We start from the raw sequence: 23,948 nt of genomic DNA on the forward strand, positions 1-23,948 counted from the left end.
CTATCTATATGGCAGGCAAGCTAATCATACCACTACAAAGTTACCGAGACACCTACCAAAATTGTTTTCCCAGATGGAGAACCAAATCATTACGGTTCCAGTGCTGTAATCTGTTGTTCAGCATTGTCTGTATGCAACTTCGCCAGTGAGTCGGACTAAAGCAATGTCGTAGTTTTTGTCATTGTTTGATAATGTGAAGTCAACATTGGTGGGGTTGGTTGAGATTTGCATATTTGGACACGAGCAGGGTCATCATCAAGTTTGTTAGTGTGATTCGCAGTTTCACCAGCGGCGACACCAAGTGATTTAGGTTGGTGCTGAATTTGAGCCCCTGCAAACCTTGTTTCAGTTTCGGTATGAGATACATGAATATGTTGTTGGGCTGCTGGAATTTTTTGGTATTGTTGGGAGGATAAGTCGGCTACAGGTTGAGGTGCTGCTGCAACCTCCTTAAGAACCACTTGAGTTGGAATCAAAGAAGCATTTGGAAGAGCTTGGGGCTGACCAGCACCGATATTCGTTGCTTGAACCATACCGTTTTGCACAGGTATATTGTAGGGCTGAGTCGGTGCAACAGGCACATAATACATTGGATAAGGCTGATTTGGCTGATAATGGAGCTGCTGTGGCTCCGGATAATAGACTGGGTAATATGACATAACAGGCCGTGTTCCAGGCATGCTCGGCAAGTAATGAGTATCCTCGTGAATTACTTGTGTTTGCCGCTGAGGTAAATGCATCAGATTTACCGGAAATCCGGAAGCATGAATTGGTTTGTGCACCTCAAACCCAGAGGAAGGATCAGTAAATTTCTTTTCTAATTCAAAAGGGTTAGAACAGAGCATGTTATCCATTGAAGCAATGTGGCCGACTTGGTCTTGGAAAGCTCCAGTCTGTAGGTTAGAAACAGCATTCCCAATATTTTCATCGCTGTTGGAATGACACAATATTTCAGGGTCAAAGGAAGCATAAATTATGAAACCATTCATCTTGAACATGTATCGAGTTAAACTTAAACGGTCAAACTAAAGCAACAAGCAGTGCCATTTCAGCTCTGTTGTATTAAACTAATACTTTATCGAAGTTGCTTCTAATCCCCACAACTTTAACCAGAAATTTTCGAGTTATAAATTTGATTCTCAAAGTTAAATTCTTCAATTTGAACACTAAACATGACATTCAAGCATTTCCTATCCTATTAAGCCTCTGAAACAACAGTTTATCCAACAATTAAGTAGTAATGAGCTCATTCCATAATTAGCCAAAACGAATCAAAACAATAGAAATCGCCAAAATCTCTCCCAAATTTCCTTTACCGGGATCCCCTTTTTTCAGGAAAAATATCAAACGATTAAGCTGCTAGCTGCCTCTAAGAGAAAAAGAAACAGAACCAGAACCATGGATCAAAAACAGATTTTTTATATAAAAAAATGCACATTTACATTATAAAGCTCCTTTCTTTTTATATATAAAGACATATTTGTTTCTATTACCTTGGCATTGAATCAGGCGAGTGCTTGATTGGAGGCAAATTGGACAAAGAAATCGAAGAAGAAGTAGAACCAAAAGAAGAAGAAGTTTCCAAATGAATAGACTCAGCCTGTTCACCATTTTCACCTCCAAACCCCACTCTTGCACTCCTCAAAGCATCACCAAACCAACTCTCTCGTTTCGGATAAGTCAAATCAGCTTTATCGCCATTGCCAACAGGAAAAAGAAACAGCCTGATACGTGAAGACACAGCAGTAGAGCTAGAAGAGAGACTCTAGTGCTTTTCCAACATGATTTGTAGATCATCATCGGTTGAGATGGAAATGAGCGAGTCAAGGTCGTGATTCGGGAGTTGGTATTTGAGAACAAACGGCGTGGCGAAGCGGATAATAGTGGAGAGGTGGGTGGTGAGGGAAGAAAGTGTAAGCGTGGTGAAGGAGTTGTCGGTAGTGGGGATGGTGAGTAAGCGGTTTTCGCCTCCCAAATAGTAAAATGATTTGGATTGGGGACGTGGGATGATACGGCCGCGTAGCTACACATTAGTCGTAGCTTTGGGGCGGAGGAGTGTGGTGGATCCATGGCAGTGGAACGAGGGTCGGGCTGGGGTGGTGGGCGGTGGAGTTTAGATCTAGTTAAGTAGTAATAAAAGCAGACAAGTTGGACCGTATCGGAGCAGCGTATATCTCAAGTAGGAAATAATATAAAGGAAGTTGAGAAAAATTATGGGAAGGTTAAAGAAGAAAAAGGGCTTACACATTGCTTGGAGAGTGACAAGTGGACTGGACAAGACACCAAACCCATCTCATGGTTTGAATAAGTTGGGATAATGAATTAGTTATTTTTGGAATATTCAATATTATCATAGATTGAGATAAAAAATTTCAATGAATTACGGGTATAGCATTTAAATTATTAATATTTGATCTATTAATTGATTAATTTAAATCAAATTTTATATTGTGGGGGTAATTCTCTCAATTCAATTTACTTCATTTATAAATGTAAATATTTGAACCTCTAACTTTATTTAGTATCTCATCTCACTAAATTAATTAATTGTTAGTGAATTGAGATGATATTCAATGAAGTGATTGATTTAAATATTATGTCAATCTAAACAACTAGTGAGATGAGGTATATAAATATTAATTACATAGGATTATTATATGAAATGAGTACAAAAAAATTTTTATGATGGATATAATCATTAAAATAAATAATTAATAAAAAAAATTAAATTTCAAAATCCATCCAACACCAAATGTGGATTATCACTGATTTGAGAAAATTTTGCTTGAATAATAGAGTGAGAATAAATTACTTAATAGGATGTATAAATTCCCAAAAGAAATGGCTAAAAGAAATTTTCATCCAAAATTTAATAATTGGATTCTTATTTTCTGGCGATTTTATCGAAATATCACTTGTATATGTAATAATTACCTATCAAATACTATTTCTCCTAATATTGTCGGTCTAGGACCCTTTCTAACAAGGCGCAGATCACCATCCGCGCCTTCGTGGGGTTTTGACCGAGCTGGCGCGCCTTCGTGGGGTTTTGACCGAGCTGGCGCCACGTAAGGGAAGGCACGAATCGTCATCCGCGCCTTAGCTAAACCTCTGACATATACGGAAGGCACGGATCATGAAACACACATTCCATAGGTCTACATCATTCCTAAAAGTATTTTAAAAAATATACTTTAAAAAATTTTAAAAAATAAAATCATAAGGACTAAACATCATAATTTAATACATATTAGTTCCATGAGTTGAAGAGTTTAATGTGGTTAGCTTATATAGGCATATTGGAGTGTTTAGATTATTTTTCTTGACAATGTGGGATAAAAGCTAAAATGTGTATTTCTTGACAATGTGTTTAGGTAATGTTTCCATGAGTTGTTTTCGATCATTTTCATTACATTTTTATTTCAATTATATACATATAAATGTAATAAAGAAGTTGGTAAAATATTATTTGTTTAATTTTTAAGTTACCTTACATCAACCCAAAAAAATAAAAGTGAAAAATAATTGATTAGTTACCTAGTATTAGATCATGTTACTAATATATCATCAACATATATTGTGATATATATATATATCTTATATGCATTTTGATTTCGATAAATAGAGAGGAGTTAATTTAAGAAATTTAAAAGTGAGCATGAATCAACTTATTTCAGTGGTTAAAAAAATCATTGTTGTTCTTAGAAATTACTAGTTCAAACACCAACGACTACAAAGATTATTGAACATTCATTGTTAACCTTGTAATAATGCATACATACTTCTGCTGAATGTAATAATGCATACATACTTCTGCTGAATGCAATAATGCATTATCAACATCTATAATATGCTAAAAAAAGAAAATTAATGAAATATTAGTAAGCAAAAAGACAAACAAATATCCAAGTAAGAGGACAATGATGGTAAATATAATAATTGTATTTGTTTATTATTTTTTGCTAACATCAAAAGGGTTTACTTTCCAATGATGAGAATAGAAATTTGGACTAATTCGTCTTCTCTTATTCCACACATAAATATGCATATATTATATAATCTTTTGAAAAGGAAAATAAGAATAACTTAAAATGATTAGGTTTGGTTAAATGACATCCACAAGCAGCTAGTTGTGAGTGACGTAATACGATTTATTATTATTTTTTAAACTAAGTATCAAGATTCAAACTTATAGATAAAAAATCTATATGTATTTGATTACTCAATCACCTAATAAATTTCGTTATCGCCATATTCTTTCTGTACATAATATATGAACCAAATTAAGCATTAACTAATGGTAATTACTATTTGCCAAATTCATTATATGCAACTAATCATATGAGGAACATTAATCGAAGAAGACGATGGTACATATCTCATAACAAAACTTAATGGTACCAATATAAAAAAATATATATACAAAACCTACTTTTAACTGAGTAAAAAATAAAATTATACTTGTCATAGTTTTATATATTAAATATAAAAATATCTAATCTTAATTAATATAAACCTTAATAATAAATATTAACCTAATGTAATTTAACAATAGTGTATAAGTAAATTCATTAGATATATAGATAAAAAAAGTTAAGGAATACACATTTTAACTTTTATCCCACATTCTCAAGAAATATAACCTAAACAAACACTCTAATATGCACTCTAATATGCCTATATAAGCTAACCCCATTAAGCTCTTCAACTCATGGAACTAATATATATTAAATTACGATATTAGTCCTATAGTTTTTTTTTTATTTTTTAAAGCATATTTTTTTAAAATGTTTTTAGGGATGATTGGATCTATGGAAGGCGCGCTTCATGATCTGTGTCTTCCGTATATGTCAGAGGTTCAGCTAAGGCATATATGACGATCTGTGTCTTCCGTTACATGGTGTCAGCTCAGACAGAACCCTGCGAAGGCACGGATCACTATTTGCGCCTTGTCAGAAAGGGTGTTAGATCGATAATATTAGGAAAAAGTGTGTCTGACATGTAATTATTACATGTATGGATGATATTTCGGTAAAATCACCTTATTTTTTTAATAGTTTAACTAATTATAAAGTAATATATATATATATATATATATATATATATATATATATATATATATATATATATATATATATATATATATATATATATTTAGAGTCTTTCTTATAGTTGATAATGCATATATATAATGCATACATAATCTTTTGAACTCGAAATCTTTAGGGAAAAATATTCATTTAATTATTGAGATCACTTAGTAAATTGATGTATCATTATTTTTTACAATTATTTAAAGGTTTAATTGAATTAATATCATCAATTATCAATTATTACCTCAATCAGAAAGATAATTAAAAAAATATTTTCATAAATCATAATTAATATTATTATAAAATTATAATTAATACTATTATAAGAGTGTTTTAATATTTTTCTATATTCTTTAAATAAAAAATAAAAAATATATTATTTAAAGAGCAAACACGTGACACATAATTTTATATAAAATTTTTATTATTTTATCTATAATTTTTTATAAAGTAAAATTTCAAAAATATATTTTTTTATATAAGATATTTGCATTCAATATAGGACATTATTTAATAATCATTATGAAACAACGTTGTTGTAAATGAATTAACAATGAATTAATTGGACTGTCATTACGTTGCATATAAGAAGATAGCCCAATTATAACAATTTTTTTTTTTAATTTTGATCACCCCTATACTTGGAGAACCATGTAAAAATAAAATATTTTTATATAAAAGAATCTTTGACAAAATCCACATTTTGTTTTAAATAATAGTAGATATTCACTACGGTCAAACATTTCTAGATTAATTCAACCCCAATTTTATTTTGATATTCTCGTGCCTACAAAAATAAAATTCAAGGACTAATATATATATATATATATATTTAGCATCCAGTTACATAATATAAAACTCTTTAGTTTTATATATATTTAAGACCGTTGGATGAGTGAAAATAGATAGATAAGATTGACTCTTGTTTTTTTCTCCTGTATATATCTTTTTATTTTCTATTATTAATATCAACTATTTATTTTTACTAATCAAACGATCTTAAATTTATATAAAACTAAAAGAGATCTACTTTGTGTAACAGGATATATATATAATTCTCATACTTTAAACTTGATTGTTTATAATTAGGTTTAAATTCGAATTAAAAAATTTTACAATACAAATTTAAACAAAATTTCCCGTTAAATGTGTGGAATCAAATTTTAGTGCAGTCGAATCATTAAATATGAAGCGTTGAATTATCATTCTGAATTTTTTTATTAGGTTTACCCAACATTCATTATTCAAAACATATTAAAAACTAGTCAAACAATATTTTGACTCAATAAAATTATTTAATTGAGGACTACATTTATTTTATTTTTTAAAACTTTTACACGTAATTATTTTCAAGGGTAATTTCATAAATGTATGGATAATTCTAGATTTATTTTTGTGTACTAAAATTATTTTTGAATTATATATTAGCCTCTCTTTTTCTAATTATAAATAGCCTCTTAATTTCATAAATGTATGGATAATTCTTCTTCTTCTTCTTTAAACCAAGATTTACTGAAGTGACGTCCATTCGGTGTTGTCTCTTTGCCCCAGATAAACTTCGTCGCATGAATGCCTCGACATGATTTCTATCAAGGAAATTCCAAGGAGTGTCTACAGTTGAGCTGTTATTGTTTTCAAGAATACCTTGTCCGTGTTCGGGAGTGCCTTCTTTGGGCATGAACCGATGGCTTATAGTCGGGCGGTTTGAAAGGTAGCCTGCATAAGGATATTGGCCGAAGTTAACCGCTGCATGGAGAGCCGAGGCCACCCATATGATAATGGTGCAAGACTCGATCAGGTCTTGTTGAGTCTGCATTTTAGGTCACCCGGCTCGTCTTTCTTGTCGCCATGGCCCTTCTCCAATCATCGGTCTTGTCGAACCATTTCATCGGTTTTGTAGTAGAACGAACAATAATTTGTCACCTATTTTTCAATTGCAAGCAAAATCTCCAATCCTTCAACAGCATACGAATAGTCTTTTATCATCAGGCGGAGACCATTTGGTGAACTCTCATCATCAATGGCAACTCCTTTGAATCGAAAAGATGAAAACGTGTTATTTCCGCAACCGAAAAGCTCTAAATACACGGAAAAAACTCGGTATCCGAGCTAAATGTACCTTTTCTTGAGCTCTCTAGGAAGTGCCTGGTCAACCAAATTCCAACTCTTACAGATCAGTGATGACATTTTCATTGCATATTTTGCAGGGAAAACTGTTAGTTTCAGGACTCCACCTCCATTAATCAGAATCTACCTAGCAAACGAATCGATGGTCATCGTGTCACGAAAGTGAGGATGGAGAAGTTTATAAATCGGATGAACCACACTCAGCTTTCGATTCGTCGCAATCACGAATGGCTCCATTGTTGCATAAGTGTTCAACCTGTAAACAAGAAGAAGAACGCATTGAAGGTGCTCCAGAAAAACGCCGAAAATAGTTTTGGTGTTGTGCTCTGCTACAGAAACAAGAAGAAGAAGATAAGGGGAAGTAACTGCCACTTCAGCCTTAACTGACGGAAGGTAACGACATGGACTTTACTGAAAAAGAATTAAAAGTTCGGTGACTGTATTGCATGTTTTAAAAGTTCGATGACCAAAATGCAAGTCCCCTAAAAGTTCAGAGACTATTTATATACTTTACCCTCAATGTTATTTGTGTCCAAGTTGTTTTCAGTTTACCATTAAATGTATTTTATAATATAATTGTTTGTCCAATTACATTTTATTATTGATAATTTTACTATTTAATTTGGTTTGAGATTTTTTTCGAATTGTTCAATTAAATTCTTAAAACTATTTGTTTTTAGTTTTAGGTATTAAAATGATAGTAATATATAATTGGGTAAAGTACACAAATAGTCTTCTAACTATAGGGTGATGTTTTGTTGAATTCTCGACTATTAAAAGTTACAAAATGATCATCTTACCATAGGATATTGCTTTGTTGAGTCTCATGACTATTAAAAGGTAAAAAAGGGTCACCCGACTAATTAGTATGTCCAAAGTCGTCCCTTTACGTATACAGTTTTGGGTATTAATTTAATCAAAGTTCAAAGATTTTCCATTAAGACAATCAAAATTGAGTTAATGTATCATCTAACATTCAACTAATTAATCAAAAACCGACTTTATTGACCTCAAAACTATTGGACTTCCACTGCCCTTGGGAATCACTTCACAAATTTTATTTGCATGTATATATACGGTCGTCGTAATCATCTTCTTCATCCTCTCTGATAACATAAAAAAAATGGAGTTTCTTCATAAACCAATTCCTGGGAACCTGAAGAGATACTGGAGAAGGCGGCGGTACCAACGACTGTACGGCGGCGAAGCGAGGAAGAACATAAAAGTCACGAGGATGGGAGGGAGATCGCAGCGGTTTTGGAAGATCAGAGCGACACCGAAGCTGCGATGGAAGATGATGATTGCTTCGCCGATGAAGCTGTTGACGAAGCTGAAAAATGGTTACATGAATATGCTGCTGAGATTGGGCGGGAGCGTTGGGTATTTGAGTGCGAAGAACGAATTCGGAGGAAAGCGGATTCCCAAAGCTCGAAAAGTTGCTTTGGGTTATTCGACCTCTGAATTTGATCAAAGGTTGTTATATGAGATTTACAAGAATCTGTGTCCTGCACTCGAACTATATGGATAAAGGAACTTATACATTAATATTCTGTAAAGTTCAATCGATCTGCTTCGGTTTGGATTATTATTTTATTAATAAATCTTTAATTTTAAAATATAAATATTTAAACTCACATCAGTTGAAGAAATAAAATATTATTCTTTTTACAAATTTTGGATTCAAATAATTATGTCGAAGTGTGTATGCGTTGTTACTGTTTAAAAAACTCTTTATAAACATTGCAAAGCAAGCCCAAAACTACAAAAAATTGTCAGATTGTTACCAAATCGAACTGTGATATTCTACTCGCTAAATGAAGCCTTCCCACAGTTGAGATTCAGGATCAAAACCATATATAATTAAACTATAATAAAATTTTAAAATCTTCATAATAACCATCATTAATATATCAAAATTTATTTAAATATATTATAATCGACAGAATACCATATGAAGTAAATGTAATAAACAGTGCATGATGCAGATTATGTTGAACGAGGATAACAGCAATAGTGCATAGATGTGCCCTACAAACTCCATTTTCACTCACCCATGAGCTTCATGAATCAGGCGAAAATCCAATCACGAAACCTGCAAAATACGTCGACTTCCAATAAAAAACAGTGAAGTATGCTTCTTCTTTTTCATCTCGGCCAGACAGATACTATATCCAGCACTCACATCCAAATCCGAGTAACGCAAAATAACATAACAAGGAGCATTGTTTCGAGAGCGGTATACGCGAGCAAAGATAAGTTCAAGTCTAAAAGGAATTCAAGTGAAACTGCATATGTAACTGAAAAGAAAAGTTTACCTTGTTAAGATACTGCGATGACGCAGTGCATCATAAGGCACGATCCGAATAGAAGGAATGTGAGCTATGTAGGGCCAATCCTCTCCTCCCTCTTTCTTGCAACGGTTCTCCAAATGCAAGCATCCCCAAATGGTTAGTTTTTCAAGTGTTGTGAGACTCTTTAGGCCCTGAGGCAATGATGTCAGATTATGACAACGTTCGAAAGTCAACTGGGAAAGTGAGGTGAGGTGTTCTATATGGTTCGGAACAGAAGTTAATCCATCACACCTACTAATTACAAGTTTTCGAAGAGCATTTAGATGCTGGATTTCTGCCGGTAAGGTATTCAACATGGGACAATCAAAAAGGGACAACTCCTCAAGATGTGTCAAACGCATGACCCCTTCAGAAAATTAGGCAAATCTATCGCAGCACATAATCTCCAGGACACGGATTGAAGGTGGGCAACGGGAACCATTACCAGGAAACGAAACAAGACTATGACACTGACTTAAAGCCAAACTCTCTAAAGCATTGAGGTTTTGGATAGCTTCTGGGATGTCTTCAACCTTGTTGCAGCACCTAATGGTCAAGTGTTTAAGCATAGATAGATTATCTAGCTTATTTGACAGAGACTTGAGATCGGGTAAGGATTCTATCGTCAACTCCTCAAGGTGTGTGTGATTTTGCAACAAACCACTGGGAAAAATTGTCAAGCTAGAAAGGTCAAGGATCTCGAGTGAACCAAGATCAGGGCGGAAAAGAAAGTTGTGTTTCCTTGTCCAAATTCGAAGCTTCCTGAGGGTTGGAAATGTTGGCAATTCAATTAACTGAGGCCATTTCCTGAAAATCAACATTTGTAGCCGAGGAAAATCCCCCCTTCCGTCGACTGTTTTCCATTTCTCCAAAATAGGCAGCGACTCAAAATAGAGTTCCTCCAATGATGGGAATGGATTAACCCCATTTCCATAAAATTCATTGCTAATGCACTTCACAGCATCCATTCCCCTTATTTTAAGAACCTTAAGCAACGGTAGTTCCCCTAGAGGTGGAAGATGTGAACATCTTTTACACTGGTCAAGCTCAACTGATACCAGATTCGGTAAATCAATCAACCAAGCAGGTAGCCTTAAACCTTGATAACAGCTTATTCGTAAATACTCCAGATTAGAATGAGGTTGGAGACAGCCAAGAACCTCTTCTTCGTTATCTGGAAATTCCCCTGCATTCTTTCCCCAAAGTAAACTCAATGACCGGAGATTCGACTTCCTTATCAAGTTGGCACTTTTGGCTTCTGTTGAACCTGTCACATTATCGAGTTCCTTTATAGACAACTCCTTTCCGAGGTCTAACTCTTTAAGCTCGCCTATTCCACAACCATGGTCCTTCCTTACTATGAATATACTTAGTTCTAGCAACTGAGTCAGGTTCCCAATCCCGGGTGGAGTTCGCTCAAGAGAATCACGATGTGAGAGATCAACACATTTTAGGCTTCTCATATGCTTCATTCCCTGGGGTAGCTCACGAAGACACCAACAGCCCACGAGTTTCATAATCTGCAAGTTTCGGAGGCAAGCGGTAGACTTTGGCAACCTTCTGATACGACTGTAAGACAAGTTCAGATATGTCAAGTGCACCAAGTTACAAAAGGAATTCGGAATTCTTCTGATTCGACTGTGAGACAAGTTCAGATATGTCAAGTGCACCAAGTTAAAAAACGAATTCGGAATTCTTGTGATGCATAAGCTCCCTTCACGACGTGCATTTAAATATCTAAGGTGTACCATCTTTCCTAGCGACTTCGGCAATGGAAATATATTGCAGTCTAATGCTCTCACATGTTTCAAAGAAGGAAAATTGGATTCTGTCAGACAAATGCCACCGAGAATGAGTGACCGCACTGACGAACAGCTTTTCATGAGATTACTTTGCTTGTCTGCAAGAACCCTTTCCAAATGGAGAGAAGAAGGCATAGGCTGAATGGGAATATGTAGGTGTCGAATTTTTTTCGGAGACTCAAAACACTCATTGTTGCCGTACATATAGCATTCGAATCTCATTATAGAAATTGCAAGGTCATGAACAAGATCATGCATTTTACATGTCACGGTGCCATCATTATCTTCCTTAACTTCTTGAAAGAAGGACCTCCAAGTTAATTCGAGGAAAATCTCATCTCCAATTTCATGCAAATCCCTTCTTCCTCTGCAATGAACAAATCCATTTGCTATCCATAACTCTATCAACTGAGATTTGTCCATTTCACTGTCTTTCGGGAATATTGAGCAATACGCAAAACACTGCCTTGAATATGATGGTAGGTTGTCATAACTTAATCTCAAGGCAGGTAGAATTCCGCTCCTGTCGTCGTCCGGTAACTCCCAGATCTCACTTTCTTTAACAGATAACCAGTCATTTTTTCTACGCTTTAACCGCAGCATACTTCCAAGAGCTTTTACGGCCAAAGGAACCCCTCCGCACTTTTGAACAATTTGCTTTCCGATTCTTGCCAGTATTTCGTATCCCTCCTCGCTTTCCATCAAAAACGAACGCTGCTTGAAGAGTAACCAAGAATTGTTGTCCGAAAAATAGTCCAAATGGTATGTAGGAAGAGTGGCCATGATAAGAGCAACTTTCTCGACTCGAGTTGTGACCATGACCACGCTGCCTTTGGCTCCAACCTTCAATGGCTTCCTAAAACAATCCCACTTTTCATTGTTTTCATTCCAAACATCGTCTAGTACGAGAAGAAATCGCTTCTTCCTCAACTTTTCTTTCAAGTATCGTTGCAGAGGGTCGAGCTCCTTGATATCAGTAGGGCTGCCATCAATGGACTCGATGACTGCTTTGGTCAACTTTCTAACTTCAAAATCATCGGATACACATCAGGGGCGGATGTACATGGCTCCCTAGGGAGCCATTGCACACCTATTATTTTGAGAAAAGTGTTAAATTTAGTTTAATTTGTAAATAGTAATAGAAAAAAATAAGAAAATTTGCATACCCAAATTTTTTTAGAATAGAGTATTAAAATTTTGGACCCTTATTTTTTAATTTCTAGATCCGCCACTAATACACACCCAAATCCTCAACTCGAAACCCATTACAACCCTTTCATCATTAAAGACCAGTTGAGCAAGAGTAGTCTTTCCAAGTCCATCCTGTCGTAACCGTCTTTCGGGTTGAGCCCCGGAATTGGGCTTCGACGTGAATAATTGTGTTAGGGAGTCGCCACCGACCATTTTAAAACAAATTTAGGTGTGTCGGACACCATCTTACCTGATCTGCGTTGTACCAGAAATGTGTCGGGTTCGGGAGTCGGTTACGGTCAAGGAAGGATTAGCACCCTTGAACTGCCCTTTCGGTACCAATTAATTTATCGGTTGTCTTTAATTACAAAATTAGAATTTAAAAACCCGATTCAAATTACTTACCTTTGATAAAAAAAAATATTAGATAAGAAATATTAAATAAATACTACATAAACCAAAGGAAAAAAAGTAATAAAATAAACTAAATAAATAAATAAAAACCATAATAAATAAAGGACCATATGGTGAATTTGCCCAATGTTCAAAACCATGGGATTTATTTAATCTCACGTAAAAGAAAATGGCCAAAATAATGGCTTTTCCAAGTGTTAATTGAATCCATGCGTTTAGGAACATTGAAATCATATAACAGGACAAATAATTACAATATTATTTAATGCCACTAATAAAGTAGTCCAATAAAAGATGTTAACAACAGGCACAAAACCAGTTAAAGGAGCAATTAAAAAAAAAAAGCTAACAGTTGGCACTAACCTCACAAAGCTCGAGACTGCACAATCCAGCTTTGAGATTTTCTTCTCTGAGTTGGTTGGGGATATGTTGCGACCGAGAGGTAAGTCATTCTCCTTTTTCACTTTTCGTTCCCCTTTCACTTCTCTCAGGAAAAATAAATACGGCTAACTTCGGGCTTTCCTCTTCGATCCGAGGTGAGAACTTCTATGATTTCTTCTTTGCTTCTTTGTTCCCCTCTGTTTTTTTAAGTTTCGAATGTTCTTTGTTTTTTTTTTGTGATATTTTTCGAAACTATTTTTTGGTGTAACCCCCACTCCTTTTAAAATCCGCACTTGGTTTTTCAAGAATGTACCTCGGGAGGGCTAGATCTAAAAAAATAGATTTTGATTGCCCTCACTCCGATCCTCGGCAAAGAACCCATTTTTGGGTTTTATTCGAAACAAAACGATGAAGTAAATGCACATGCAAGATAAAACGAGGAAGATATGATTTTTTTACCCTTTATTTTGCTTCGAAACGATTACAAAATGTTGATCTCCGAGATTGCTTTGCTCGTATTTCGCTAATGAATACTCGTAAGATTTGTGTGTGTGCTATCGTGGTAATCTCTAGGTAATATTCTCGTGCACCAAATCGTCCCCCTTTGAATGGTTCGATTACATGTATTTATAATAAAAACCAAACACTATTTTTAGAATCCTATTCAAGATAGAGTCCTAATATATCTTGGTTGCTTGTTGTTTATTTTCCTTGAATGGCGTTGGTGGTTACCGAGAAGCCCGGTCGTTGGGGGTGTGCTGCCGTGAAAAATGGCGCAGAATAAGAAAGCTTCTGGAACCCTTGCATCAGTTTGGGTTGAGGACTTGGACTCGGTTCGGGGCTCCAAGTTGGCTTCGGGTCACGTGTGATCTGTTGGACCTCACATGTTTCTGCCGGGCTCTTTGGTCTTGGGCCTGTGAAATAAAATGTAAATATATGTATATATATATATATGTATATAATTATATAATATAATATTATATAAATAACGGTGGACGAAATTAAATGTCTTCAGTTGCCCCTCTTTGCTCATTATCGTGTAACGAAAATAGAGCAAAGATTAAAAGATACAAATTTCGTCCATATCGAATATCCTCTGTCGTAGAGTTTAAATCCGATGTCTGACTGGTTTGTCAATCTGAATTGAAGTATGAAATGACTCCCTGTTATTAAGTCGCAGATGGCTCCTCCGTCGCGAAGTCGAGTCCATCTTGAAATGATGTGGACTTGAAGTCGTAGTTCGAAATTTGAATCGAAATGTGGTTTCTCGTTGTCAAATTGTAGTCAAATTCGGTCTTCTTCTCGGTTTAAAGACCTTGGTTTAAATATTCGACTGGAAAGTAGTTCATTGACTACACCACATGTTTGATACGCCCTCGAGCAGACAATTTTGTTGACAGATAGCCCTTCTCGCCTTGAGCTATGCTGTAAATAATGTGCCCTCGGAGCTGAGTGGAATCGAACTCGGGGGTCTTTTGCAGATAGCCCTTCTCGACTTAAGCTATACTGCAAATGATGTGCCGTTGAGCTGAGCGTAGTCGAACTCAAAGGTCTTTTGTTGGCAGACAACCCTTCTAGACTTAAGTTGTGCTGCAAATGATATGCCTTGGAGCTGAGCGTAGTCGAACTCGAAGGTCTTTGGTTGGCAGATAACCCTTCTCGACTTAAGTTATGCTGCAAATGATGTGCCGTTGAGCTGAGCGTAGTCGAACTCAAAGGTCTTTTGTTGGCAGACAACCCTTCTAGACTTAAATTGTGCTGCAAATGATATGCCTTGGAGCTGAGCGTAGTCGAACTCGAAGGTCTTTGGTTGGCAGATAACCCTTCTCGACTTAAGTTATGCTGCAAATGATGTGCCGTTGAGCTGAGCGTAGTCGAACTCAAAGGTCTTTTGTTGGCAGACAACCCTTCTAGACTTAAGTTGTGCTGCAAATGACATGCCTTGGAGCTGAGCGTAGTCGAACTCGAAGGTCTCTGGTTGGCAGATAACCCTTCTCGACTTAAGTTATGCTGCAAATGATGTGCCCTTGAAGCTGAGTATAATCGAACTCGGGGGTCTTTGGCAGATAGCCCTTCTCGACTTAAGCTATGCTACAAATGATGTGTCGTTGAGCTGAGCGTAGTCGAACTCAAAGGTCTTTTGTTGGCAGACAACCCTTCTAGACTTAAGTTGTGCTGCAAATGGCATGCCTTGGAGCTGAGCGTAGTCGAACTCGAAGGTCTTTGGTTGGCAGATAACCCTTCTCGACTTAAGTTATGCTGCAAATGATGTGCCCTCGAAGCTGAGTGTAATTGAACTCGGGGGTCTTTGGTAGATGGCCCTTTTCGACTTAAGCTATGCTGCAAATGATGTGCCGTTGAGCTGAGCGTAGTCGAACTCAAAGGTCTTTTGTTGGCAGACAACCCTTCTAGACTTAAGTTGTGCTGCAAATGACATGCCTTGGAGCTGAGCGTAGTCGAACTCGAAGGTCTTTGGTTGGCAGATAACCATTCTCGACTTAAGTTATGCTGCAAATGATGTGCCCTCGAAGCTGAGTGTAATCGAACTCGGGGGTCTTTGGCAGATAGCCCTTCTCGACTTAAGCTATGCTGCAAATGATGTGCCGTTGAGCTGAGCGTAGTCGAACTCAAAGGTCTTTTGTTGGCAGACAACCCTTCTAGACTTAAGTTGTGCTGCAAATGACATGCCTTGGAGCTGAGCGTAGTCGAACTCGAAGGTCTTTGGTGACAGATAACCCTTCTAGCCTTGAGTATACCGCAAATGATTTGTTTAAAAAAATGGCTTCCCTTAACGGGTCGAAGCCGGTCATGACTCTTCAGGTGGTTCCTTTGAGCTAGTCTGAACCAAATGAGACAATCTTTGGATGACTCCCCTTTTACGGAAAAGCCCACTGATAAATTCTGATAGCCGGATATCTTCCGTTGTGGAATTGAAATCTGGCTTGAAGTCATTAACTGGAAACATGCTGCTCATTGTTGAGTTGAGCTGGACTGGATTTGTTCTGAATTGGTTCTCGAACCTATCTGAAATTGATTACGAGATCTGTAGATATGTCAAGTCGGTTGAGGTGCAGCCTCTGACTGCTGAGCTAAGCAACCACCATCGTTCTTTAAAGGCGTTTATGAATCGAGTATCCTTGACTCTAAAAGCTGCAAAAATCATGTATGCTAAAATGATGAACATGATGCACCTAAGTATGTCTAAGATGCATGCAACATCAATGAATTATGTGTTATCTCTTCTTGCTTTGTCTGCCAATCTGGTCCATGGAATCGATCGTGCCCCTTTTGCTTCTCGAGCTTGGGTTTTACAGACATTTCATATCTGAGATTGTTCTGTTCGAAAATGTTTTTCTCCTTTTTCTTGTTTTCAGGAGAGAAAATGATAAAAATGCTGTAAAATATTATTCGCAATTGAATCAATATTATAAACGTGAGTTCAAAGAATATCAAAGGAATCAATAGCTCTTTTAACGCTTTCAGAGTTACAGCTCTTTGACAAATGTTCAAATGGATGGGTTGGCTTTAGGTTGGCCTCCTTTCTAAGGTTTCGGTAACCAAAAATGTCATTTTTTTAAATATCGAAATATGCTTTGGCATTTCATTTGGGTGCGGACATAATGACGCAACTAGAATGACCAATTACTAGACATTTTATTTCGGTCCTCTGAAATCTTCCATTTATTCAAGCTTTGTAGGCTCCTCCAACAAAGGCAGTGCGAAAAATATCGGTCTAAAAATGAAATTCTTGAGTGCTCGTGTGTAGTCGACTATAACAGGTGTTCCTTAACTCTCTTAGTCCTACATTACCGAAAATTTCTTGCTCAGATAAATTTGATTTAATTTTCCATTGTCTGGCTAGCTGAATCCATAAAGTCGGGCCGTTTAACCAATTACTTTAGAGGGACAGCTTAACATTATAATCACTTTTATCAGGTTTAACTGAAGGGTTCATCTCATCACAAAGTCTTCGGCCTGACAAAAGCAGTGGAGCAAACACCGAATTGCCAAGTGTCCGAGCAATGTCATGGTTTGAATACAATATATTCATAAAGCCAGGGCTTTCGAGTTTCCTCTGTAACCAATTGCCTTAGTGGAATAGCTCAGTTTTACGGATTTAATTTCTTAAGATTGTTAAGAAGAACCTGTTATAGCCTAGGTATTTGTTGAAAGTCAAAAATTTCATCTTTAGAGTTCAATTTTCAAGCAACTGACCTAAACTGGATTCACCTACTCGACTCTTTCATTTGTAAAGATCATCATCGTCATTGAACGTCTTAAATAAAAAAACATAGTAATTGTCATATGCAAATGATGCCCCGTGTTGTCCGCACCTTATGAAAAGAAAGTGTTGTATTGGTTAATTGTAAGAGCAGGGTATGGTGTTTGAGGGTATATTCTGGGTAAGGTCAAGGTCCTTGTTTTAAAACATGTTACTTTGTCAAAGATCTGAAACTTTGAACCATTCACAGAGTTTCTTAATTCAAATGATATTCAAAGAATTGCAAGTTTACAAATGTGATTCATTGCTCGTCATCATTAAAGTAACATAAATTTATTCAAATGTTCTTACAAAAACTTGAAAAAGTGAAAAAAAAAACAAGTTCCAACAGAATGCCTCAAATGATGAAACGATCTCCCTCACTTGGATGCCCCCAAGTTGTTGAAGTCGATCCAGTTCTGGTTACGCATCTTTTGTACGACCCTTTTGAATGCATAACAGTTCTCAATTGTGTGCCCTGGGACTCCGCCGTGATATTCACAATGCACATTCTCATCATACCACTTGGGGTATGGGGGTTTCAAGGGTTCAACCGAGTATGGTGACACTACATGGGTGTCAAGAAGTTGATGGTAAAGCTCTTTGTAGGTCATGGGAATAGGGTCAAAATGTTCCCTTTCCCTCCTTGGTTCTCTGGGATCTTGTTTAGAAGTACCTGACGGTACAGCTGCAGTTGGTTTCGGTTTGGAGATCGTAACACCTTTACTGGCATGGTTGATGTTGTTAATCTCTCCATCCCGCTCTCGCATAGGAGGTTTCCTACTGGCCTCCCCATCCTTAATTTTGCCTTGCTTTATGGCCGACTCGACCATTTCTCCAGCCATAACCAAGTCTGAAAAGCTCCCTGACTTGATCGCAACTAGGTGTCCAAAGTATGGGGTCTTCAGGGTCTGTACGAAAAGTTTTCGGGTTTCTATTTCATCCAACGGTGGATGAACTTGCACAGCCAAGTCCCTCCACTTTTGTGCGTATTGCCTGAAACTCTCGTTATGCTTCTTTTCCATGCTTTGTAGCGTAACTCGATCTGGCCTTATGTCATTGACATGCTTGTATTGTTCTAGAAATGACTTAGCCAGGTCCTTCCAGGTTTTGATATTTGATCGGCTCAGCTGGTTGTACCACCGAATGGCTGAGCCCGACAGACTCTCCTGGAAGCAGTGAATCAGGAGCTGGTCGTTTTCTCCATATCCTGTCATCTTTCTGCAGAACATGGTGATGTGAGCGGATGGACAACTGTTCCCGTCAAACTTCTCGAATTCCGAGGACTTAAATTTCGGAGGAAGAACCAAGTCTGGGACTAGACTGAGTTCCGCAACATTGATTTCATGGTAGTCATGGTCTCCTTTGACTACCTTCATTTGGTCCTCCAATTGTTTAATTTTTTCCTCCATCTTCCTCGCTTTTTCCTCTTCGTCTAAATCCGGTATATGGTAATAACCTGGATTGTTCTTAGGGTTAAATACAGAGGACGAGGGCTTTGCTTTTGCAGCAGATGAGTCCCCTCGAAGTTCTGGTAAGATTTCAGGTGAGATAACCACTTGCGGGGTAGGTTGTATAGTTACCCCTTCCGATGAACCTGCCCCAGGCGCACTGGTCTGTTGTAGGCCAACTAACTTGGCAACGATCTGATCAACCAAGGACTCTTGGTTCTTTGTGATTGTTTCTAGAGTATTTCGACTATTTTGGTTTATCTTATCTTCTAGCTCTTTCTGTAGTTTCAACATATTCTCCTCAATTTGTGTAATTCTGGCTTCCATCCTCTTCTTCTTCAAACGAGTGTTATGCGGATGGGGTGTGTCCAATGCTTGAGGCGGTGTATCCAGTATTTGCTCCCTTTGATGAGACATGTTTATGTTAGTTAATGTGAATGCAAATAAAATAACAAAATGCAAAGAAAATAAAAAATGCAAAATGTTTAAATATATGATGCATGAAATGTCCGAGGCATTGATCCAAAAAAACACATTTTATCTCTTTGAGTATTCTTTGACCGCGGTTGGACTTCTGAGATTTTTATCTCTTTGTATTATAACCCCTTTGTCCGTTAATGCAGATTATTTACGTTTAACAAACACATTTTTGGTGTATCAACACCTCGTTTTAATGATGCGAATGATAAAAAAAATGCCAAAGAAAAAAAAATGAAAGGGAGGAAAAACAAGCTAGTGAGATAAGGAAAATAATAAAAAATGATGAAAATGAAAAGTCCTACCCCACATAATATCTACTCCGCATGCTTTAATTCCTACCCAAACATGATCTCTATCCCGCATGCTAATTTCAAACAAATCCTAACCGCATATTTGTCTAGTTCGCATACTTTGAACAGAAAATAAAGCAGGAAACAAAGCATCCTAGGGCTTGGAATGAGGTCTTGGGGTGGGCTCTAATTCCCCGCACTCTCCCGGTTTATGTTCTAAAAAGGTACTCGAGTTCTCCTTGTCGGTGCCCCTTGGGCTTGCCAGACCCTTAGTCCTAAGCCCATTACAAGCTTATGTGGACTAAGTTAAACTCGAGGGGAAACATTCCCTTATGCCCATACGGAGAATAAATTCACACGAAGACATAAGGTATATGGATCCCGAAGGTTACTTGCTAGGCCCATACGGAGAATAAATTCCCACGAAGGCATCGCTTTCGCCCCCACTTAAAAGGGTTCGGAGCTCGGGTATTGAGCTAGAGATGACAATTTTGAAAAAAATCTGAAATCATTAAAACAATGTTAGTACAACTATTTATTTCAAAAATAATCAAAGGTAAATAACTGGAATCGAATAAATAAATTTAAATTTAAATTTACTATTTTCGCATAAAAAGACAACTAAAAATTAATTCTGGCCTGACTCACTTACCGATCCCCAGCGGAGTCGCCAAGCTGTCGTAACCGTCTTTCGGGTTGAGCCCCGGAATTGGGCTTCGACGTGAATAATTGTGTTAGGGAGTCGCCACCGACCATTTTAAAACAAATTTAGGTGGATCGGACACCATCTTACCTGATCTGCGTTGTACCAGAAATGTGTCGGGTTCGGGAGTCGGTTACGGTCAAGGAAGGATTAGCACCCTTGAACTGCCCTTTCGGTACTAATTAATTTATCGGTTGTCTTTAATTACAAAATTAGAATTTAAAAACCCGATTGAAATTACTTACCTTTGATAAAAAATATATTAGATAAGAAATATTAAATAAATACTACATAAACCAAAGGAAAAAAAGTAATAAAATAAACTAAATAAATAAATAAAAACCATAATAAATAAAGGACCATATGGTGAATTTGCCCAATGTTCAAAACCATGGGATTTATTTAATCTCACGCAAAAGAAAATGGCCAAAATAATGGCTTTTCCAAGTGTTAATTGAATCCATGCGTTTAGGAACATTGAAATCATATAACATGACAAATAATTACAATATTATTTAATGCCACTAATAAAGTAGTCCAATAAAAGATGTTAACAACAGGTACAAAACCAGTTAAAGGAGCAATTAAAAAAAAAGCTAATAGTTGGCACTAACCTCACAAAGCTCGAGACTGCACAATCCAGCTTTGAGATTTTCTTCTCTGAGTTGGTTGGGGATGTGTTGCGACCGAGAGGTAAGTCATTCTCCTTTTTCACTTTTCGTTCCCCTTTCACTTCTCTCAGGAAAAATAAATACGGCTAACTTCGGGCTTTCCTCTTCGATCCGAGGTGAGAACTTCTCTGATTTCTTCTTTGCTTCTTTGTTCCCCTCTGTTTTTTTAAGTTTCGAATGTTCTTTGTTTTTTTTTGTGATATTTTTCGAAACTATTTTTTGGTGTAACCCCCACTCCTTTTAAAATCCGCACTTGGTTTTTCAAGAATGTACCTCGGGAGGGCTAGATCTAAAAAAATAGATTTTGATTGCCCTCACTCCGATCCTCGGCAAAGAACCCATTTTTGGGTTTTATTCGAAACAAAACGATGAAGCAAATGCACATGCAAGATAAAACGAGGAAGATATGATTTTTTTACCCTTTATTTTGCTTCGAAACGATTACAAAATGTTGATCTCCGAGATTGCTTTGCTCGTATTTCGCTAATGAATACTCGTAAGATTTGTGTGTGTGCTATCGTGGTAATCTCTAGGTAATATTCTCGTGCACCAAATCGTCCCCCTTTGAATGGTTCGATTACATGTATTTATAATAAAAACCAAACACTATTTTTAGAATCCTATTCAAGATAGAGTCCAAATATATCTTGGTTGCTTGTTGTTTATTTTCCTTGAATGGCGTTGGTGGTTACCGAGAAGCCCGGTCGTTGGGGGTGTGCTGCCGTGAAAAATGGCGCAGAATAAGAAAGCTTCTGGAACCCTTGCATCAGTTTGGGTTGAGGACTTGGACTCGGTTCGGGGCTCCAAGTTGGCTTCGGGTCACGTGTGATCTGTTGGACCTCACATGTTTCTGCTGGGCTCTTTGGTCTTGGGCCTGTGAAATAAAATGTAAATATATGTATATATATGTATATATATATATAATTATATAATATAATATTATATAAATAACGGTGGACGAAATTAAATGTCTTCACATCCATACCACAAATGGCATAAATGGACAAATCATTTCGATCAGACGAACTAGCCAACAACCCATTGATTACGTTTTCTTTATCCTCATTCCTTCCAAATATTTCAAATTCATTCACCAGTGAGCTAGTTAGCCGCCATTCCCTATCATCGGTTTCTAAGTCCCTAACATTTTCAGTCAAATGAAACTTGTTTTTCTCCTCCGCTACAGCATCTAATCTTTGCCTAATTTGCTTGAGTTTATGAGCCTTTTTGAAATTAAACAAGGCGGAATTTTTCGACGAAAAGAAATCACTTACTTTGCTGCTCATGTTTTTTCTAGCTTCCCATCTCAAAGCTTTTGCAGCAAACTCGTCGAGTATATCGTCAGCATCGTAAGCGACATCCTTGAGCTTTCTGAGCCAATTCTTGACGGCCTCACTCTTCCATTGTTTCTGCTCCGCGTCCTGAAGCACGGCCTGAATCGTAGTTAAAGTGCTTTCGAGATTTTGAAGCTCGGTTTCCAAATTACTTGCGATTTCATATTCATGAAGTGCTAGAGAATTTAGGGTCCCAAAGATGGTTTTCACAAGGGAAGAAACAAATACATCTGCCATGGACACCACCCCAAGAGTTCAAAAGATTCAAATGAAACTTAGATTAAAAGCAGAACGATTTGAGGGAAAGCTATGGGTTTTAGAAACAAGTAGCTAAGTAAAGTTTAGGGGAGGACGTGATCGAAGGAAATGAAATTGATCGTATATGGTTTTGGAAGTCTGGTCATGTCCCACACGGTGTTGACTGCGGACTGAGTTGACTCAGGTAAATGATCAAGTATGAATGCGTAAATTTTATGGAAAATTCCTGTCTGACATTCTTATCAATAACGTAACTCTGTTGTTTTATTATTGAATTACTATGAACTACCATAGAATCTTCGTGTATTTTCAAAGTAGAAGTATTCATAATCTTATTGAATCAAGTTCTGGTTAAATTTATGTCGGATATATATAATGGGTTCGGATTAGGGGTATATATATAATAAAATAAATTACATTAAATGTTACTCAACTTTAAATGATAAATTATTTATATTTTTCAATTTTCAATTTACATAATTCAAAGTATTAAATTTTGTAAGTGTATCATTTTATCATTAAATTAAAATATAATTTATTTTTAATATTATATTTTTCGGTTATCGTAAATAATCAATCATTAATCATTTATTGCGTTAAGATTATCAAAATATTTATAATTCACGTCTTTTCTCTCTTAAAATTACTTTTTTCTCCTAAAATTAATTTTACTATTACATGAAATCCATTCAAAATTACTAAAAATTCATTTAAAAGTTTCCGTAAAAATGGTAGATTTTTAAATTTTAACAATTTCAATTGAGTTTCATATAAGAAACAATTATATAAGAAGAAAAATGAGTGAAATACAAATGTTTTAGTATTAATTTTGAAACAAAACGCAACCGATAATTAATTATTGACGATGATCGAAAAAATATAATACCAAAAAATAAATTGTTTTAAAATTTAATAATAAATCGATACCATTTAAAAGTTCAACACCTAAAATACCAAAATGATATTGTTTTATCCATATTATCGCGATGTTTGGATTAATGATATAATTAAAATTCAATGAGAAATTAAAATTTCATTAGTATAAAAGATACAATCCCTAAAATTTTAAGTGGTATTATATGTAATTTACCCTATATAATATCAACAATGCTGCCAGACAATTACAAGTAAGAAACATTTTATAAATGGCATATACTCCAGC

At 36.3% G+C, this 23,948-nt stretch overlaps 2 protein-coding genes across 2 annotated transcripts; both read right to left on the bottom strand.

Annotated features, from left to right (window-relative positions):
* Positions 1-10: 10 nt before the first annotated feature.
* Positions 11-992, bottom strand: LOC120196678. Its single transcript, XM_039198421.1, has 2 exons — positions 475-992; positions 11-441 (listed from the first exon to the last, which is right to left on the bottom strand). The coding sequence occupies exons 1-2, from the start codon at positions 987-989 to the stop codon at positions 156-158; spliced, it is 801 nt and encodes a 266-aa protein (XP_039054352.1). The 5' UTR covers positions 990-992; the 3' UTR covers positions 11-155.
* An 8,829-nt stretch (positions 993-9,821) lies between these two features.
* Positions 9,822-22,971, bottom strand: LOC120196895 (putative disease resistance protein RGA1). The gene is made up of 3 exons (XM_039198580.1): positions 22,175-22,971; positions 12,593-12,675; positions 9,822-12,400 (listed from the first exon to the last, which is right to left on the bottom strand). The coding sequence occupies exons 1-3, from the start codon at positions 22,763-22,765 to the stop codon at positions 9,928-9,930; spliced, it is 3,147 nt and encodes a 1,048-aa protein (XP_039054511.1). The 5' UTR covers positions 22,766-22,971; the 3' UTR covers positions 9,822-9,927.
* Between the last annotated feature and the right edge of the window lie 977 nt (positions 22,972-23,948).

The sequence above is a fragment of the Hibiscus syriacus genome, unplaced genomic scaffold (genome assembly GCF_006381635.1).
Source record: "Hibiscus syriacus cultivar Baekdansim isolate YM2019G1 unplaced genomic scaffold, ASM638163v2 tig00117034_pilon, whole genome shotgun sequence".
NCBI classification, from domain to species: Eukaryota; Viridiplantae; Streptophyta; class Magnoliopsida; order Malvales; family Malvaceae; genus Hibiscus; species Hibiscus syriacus.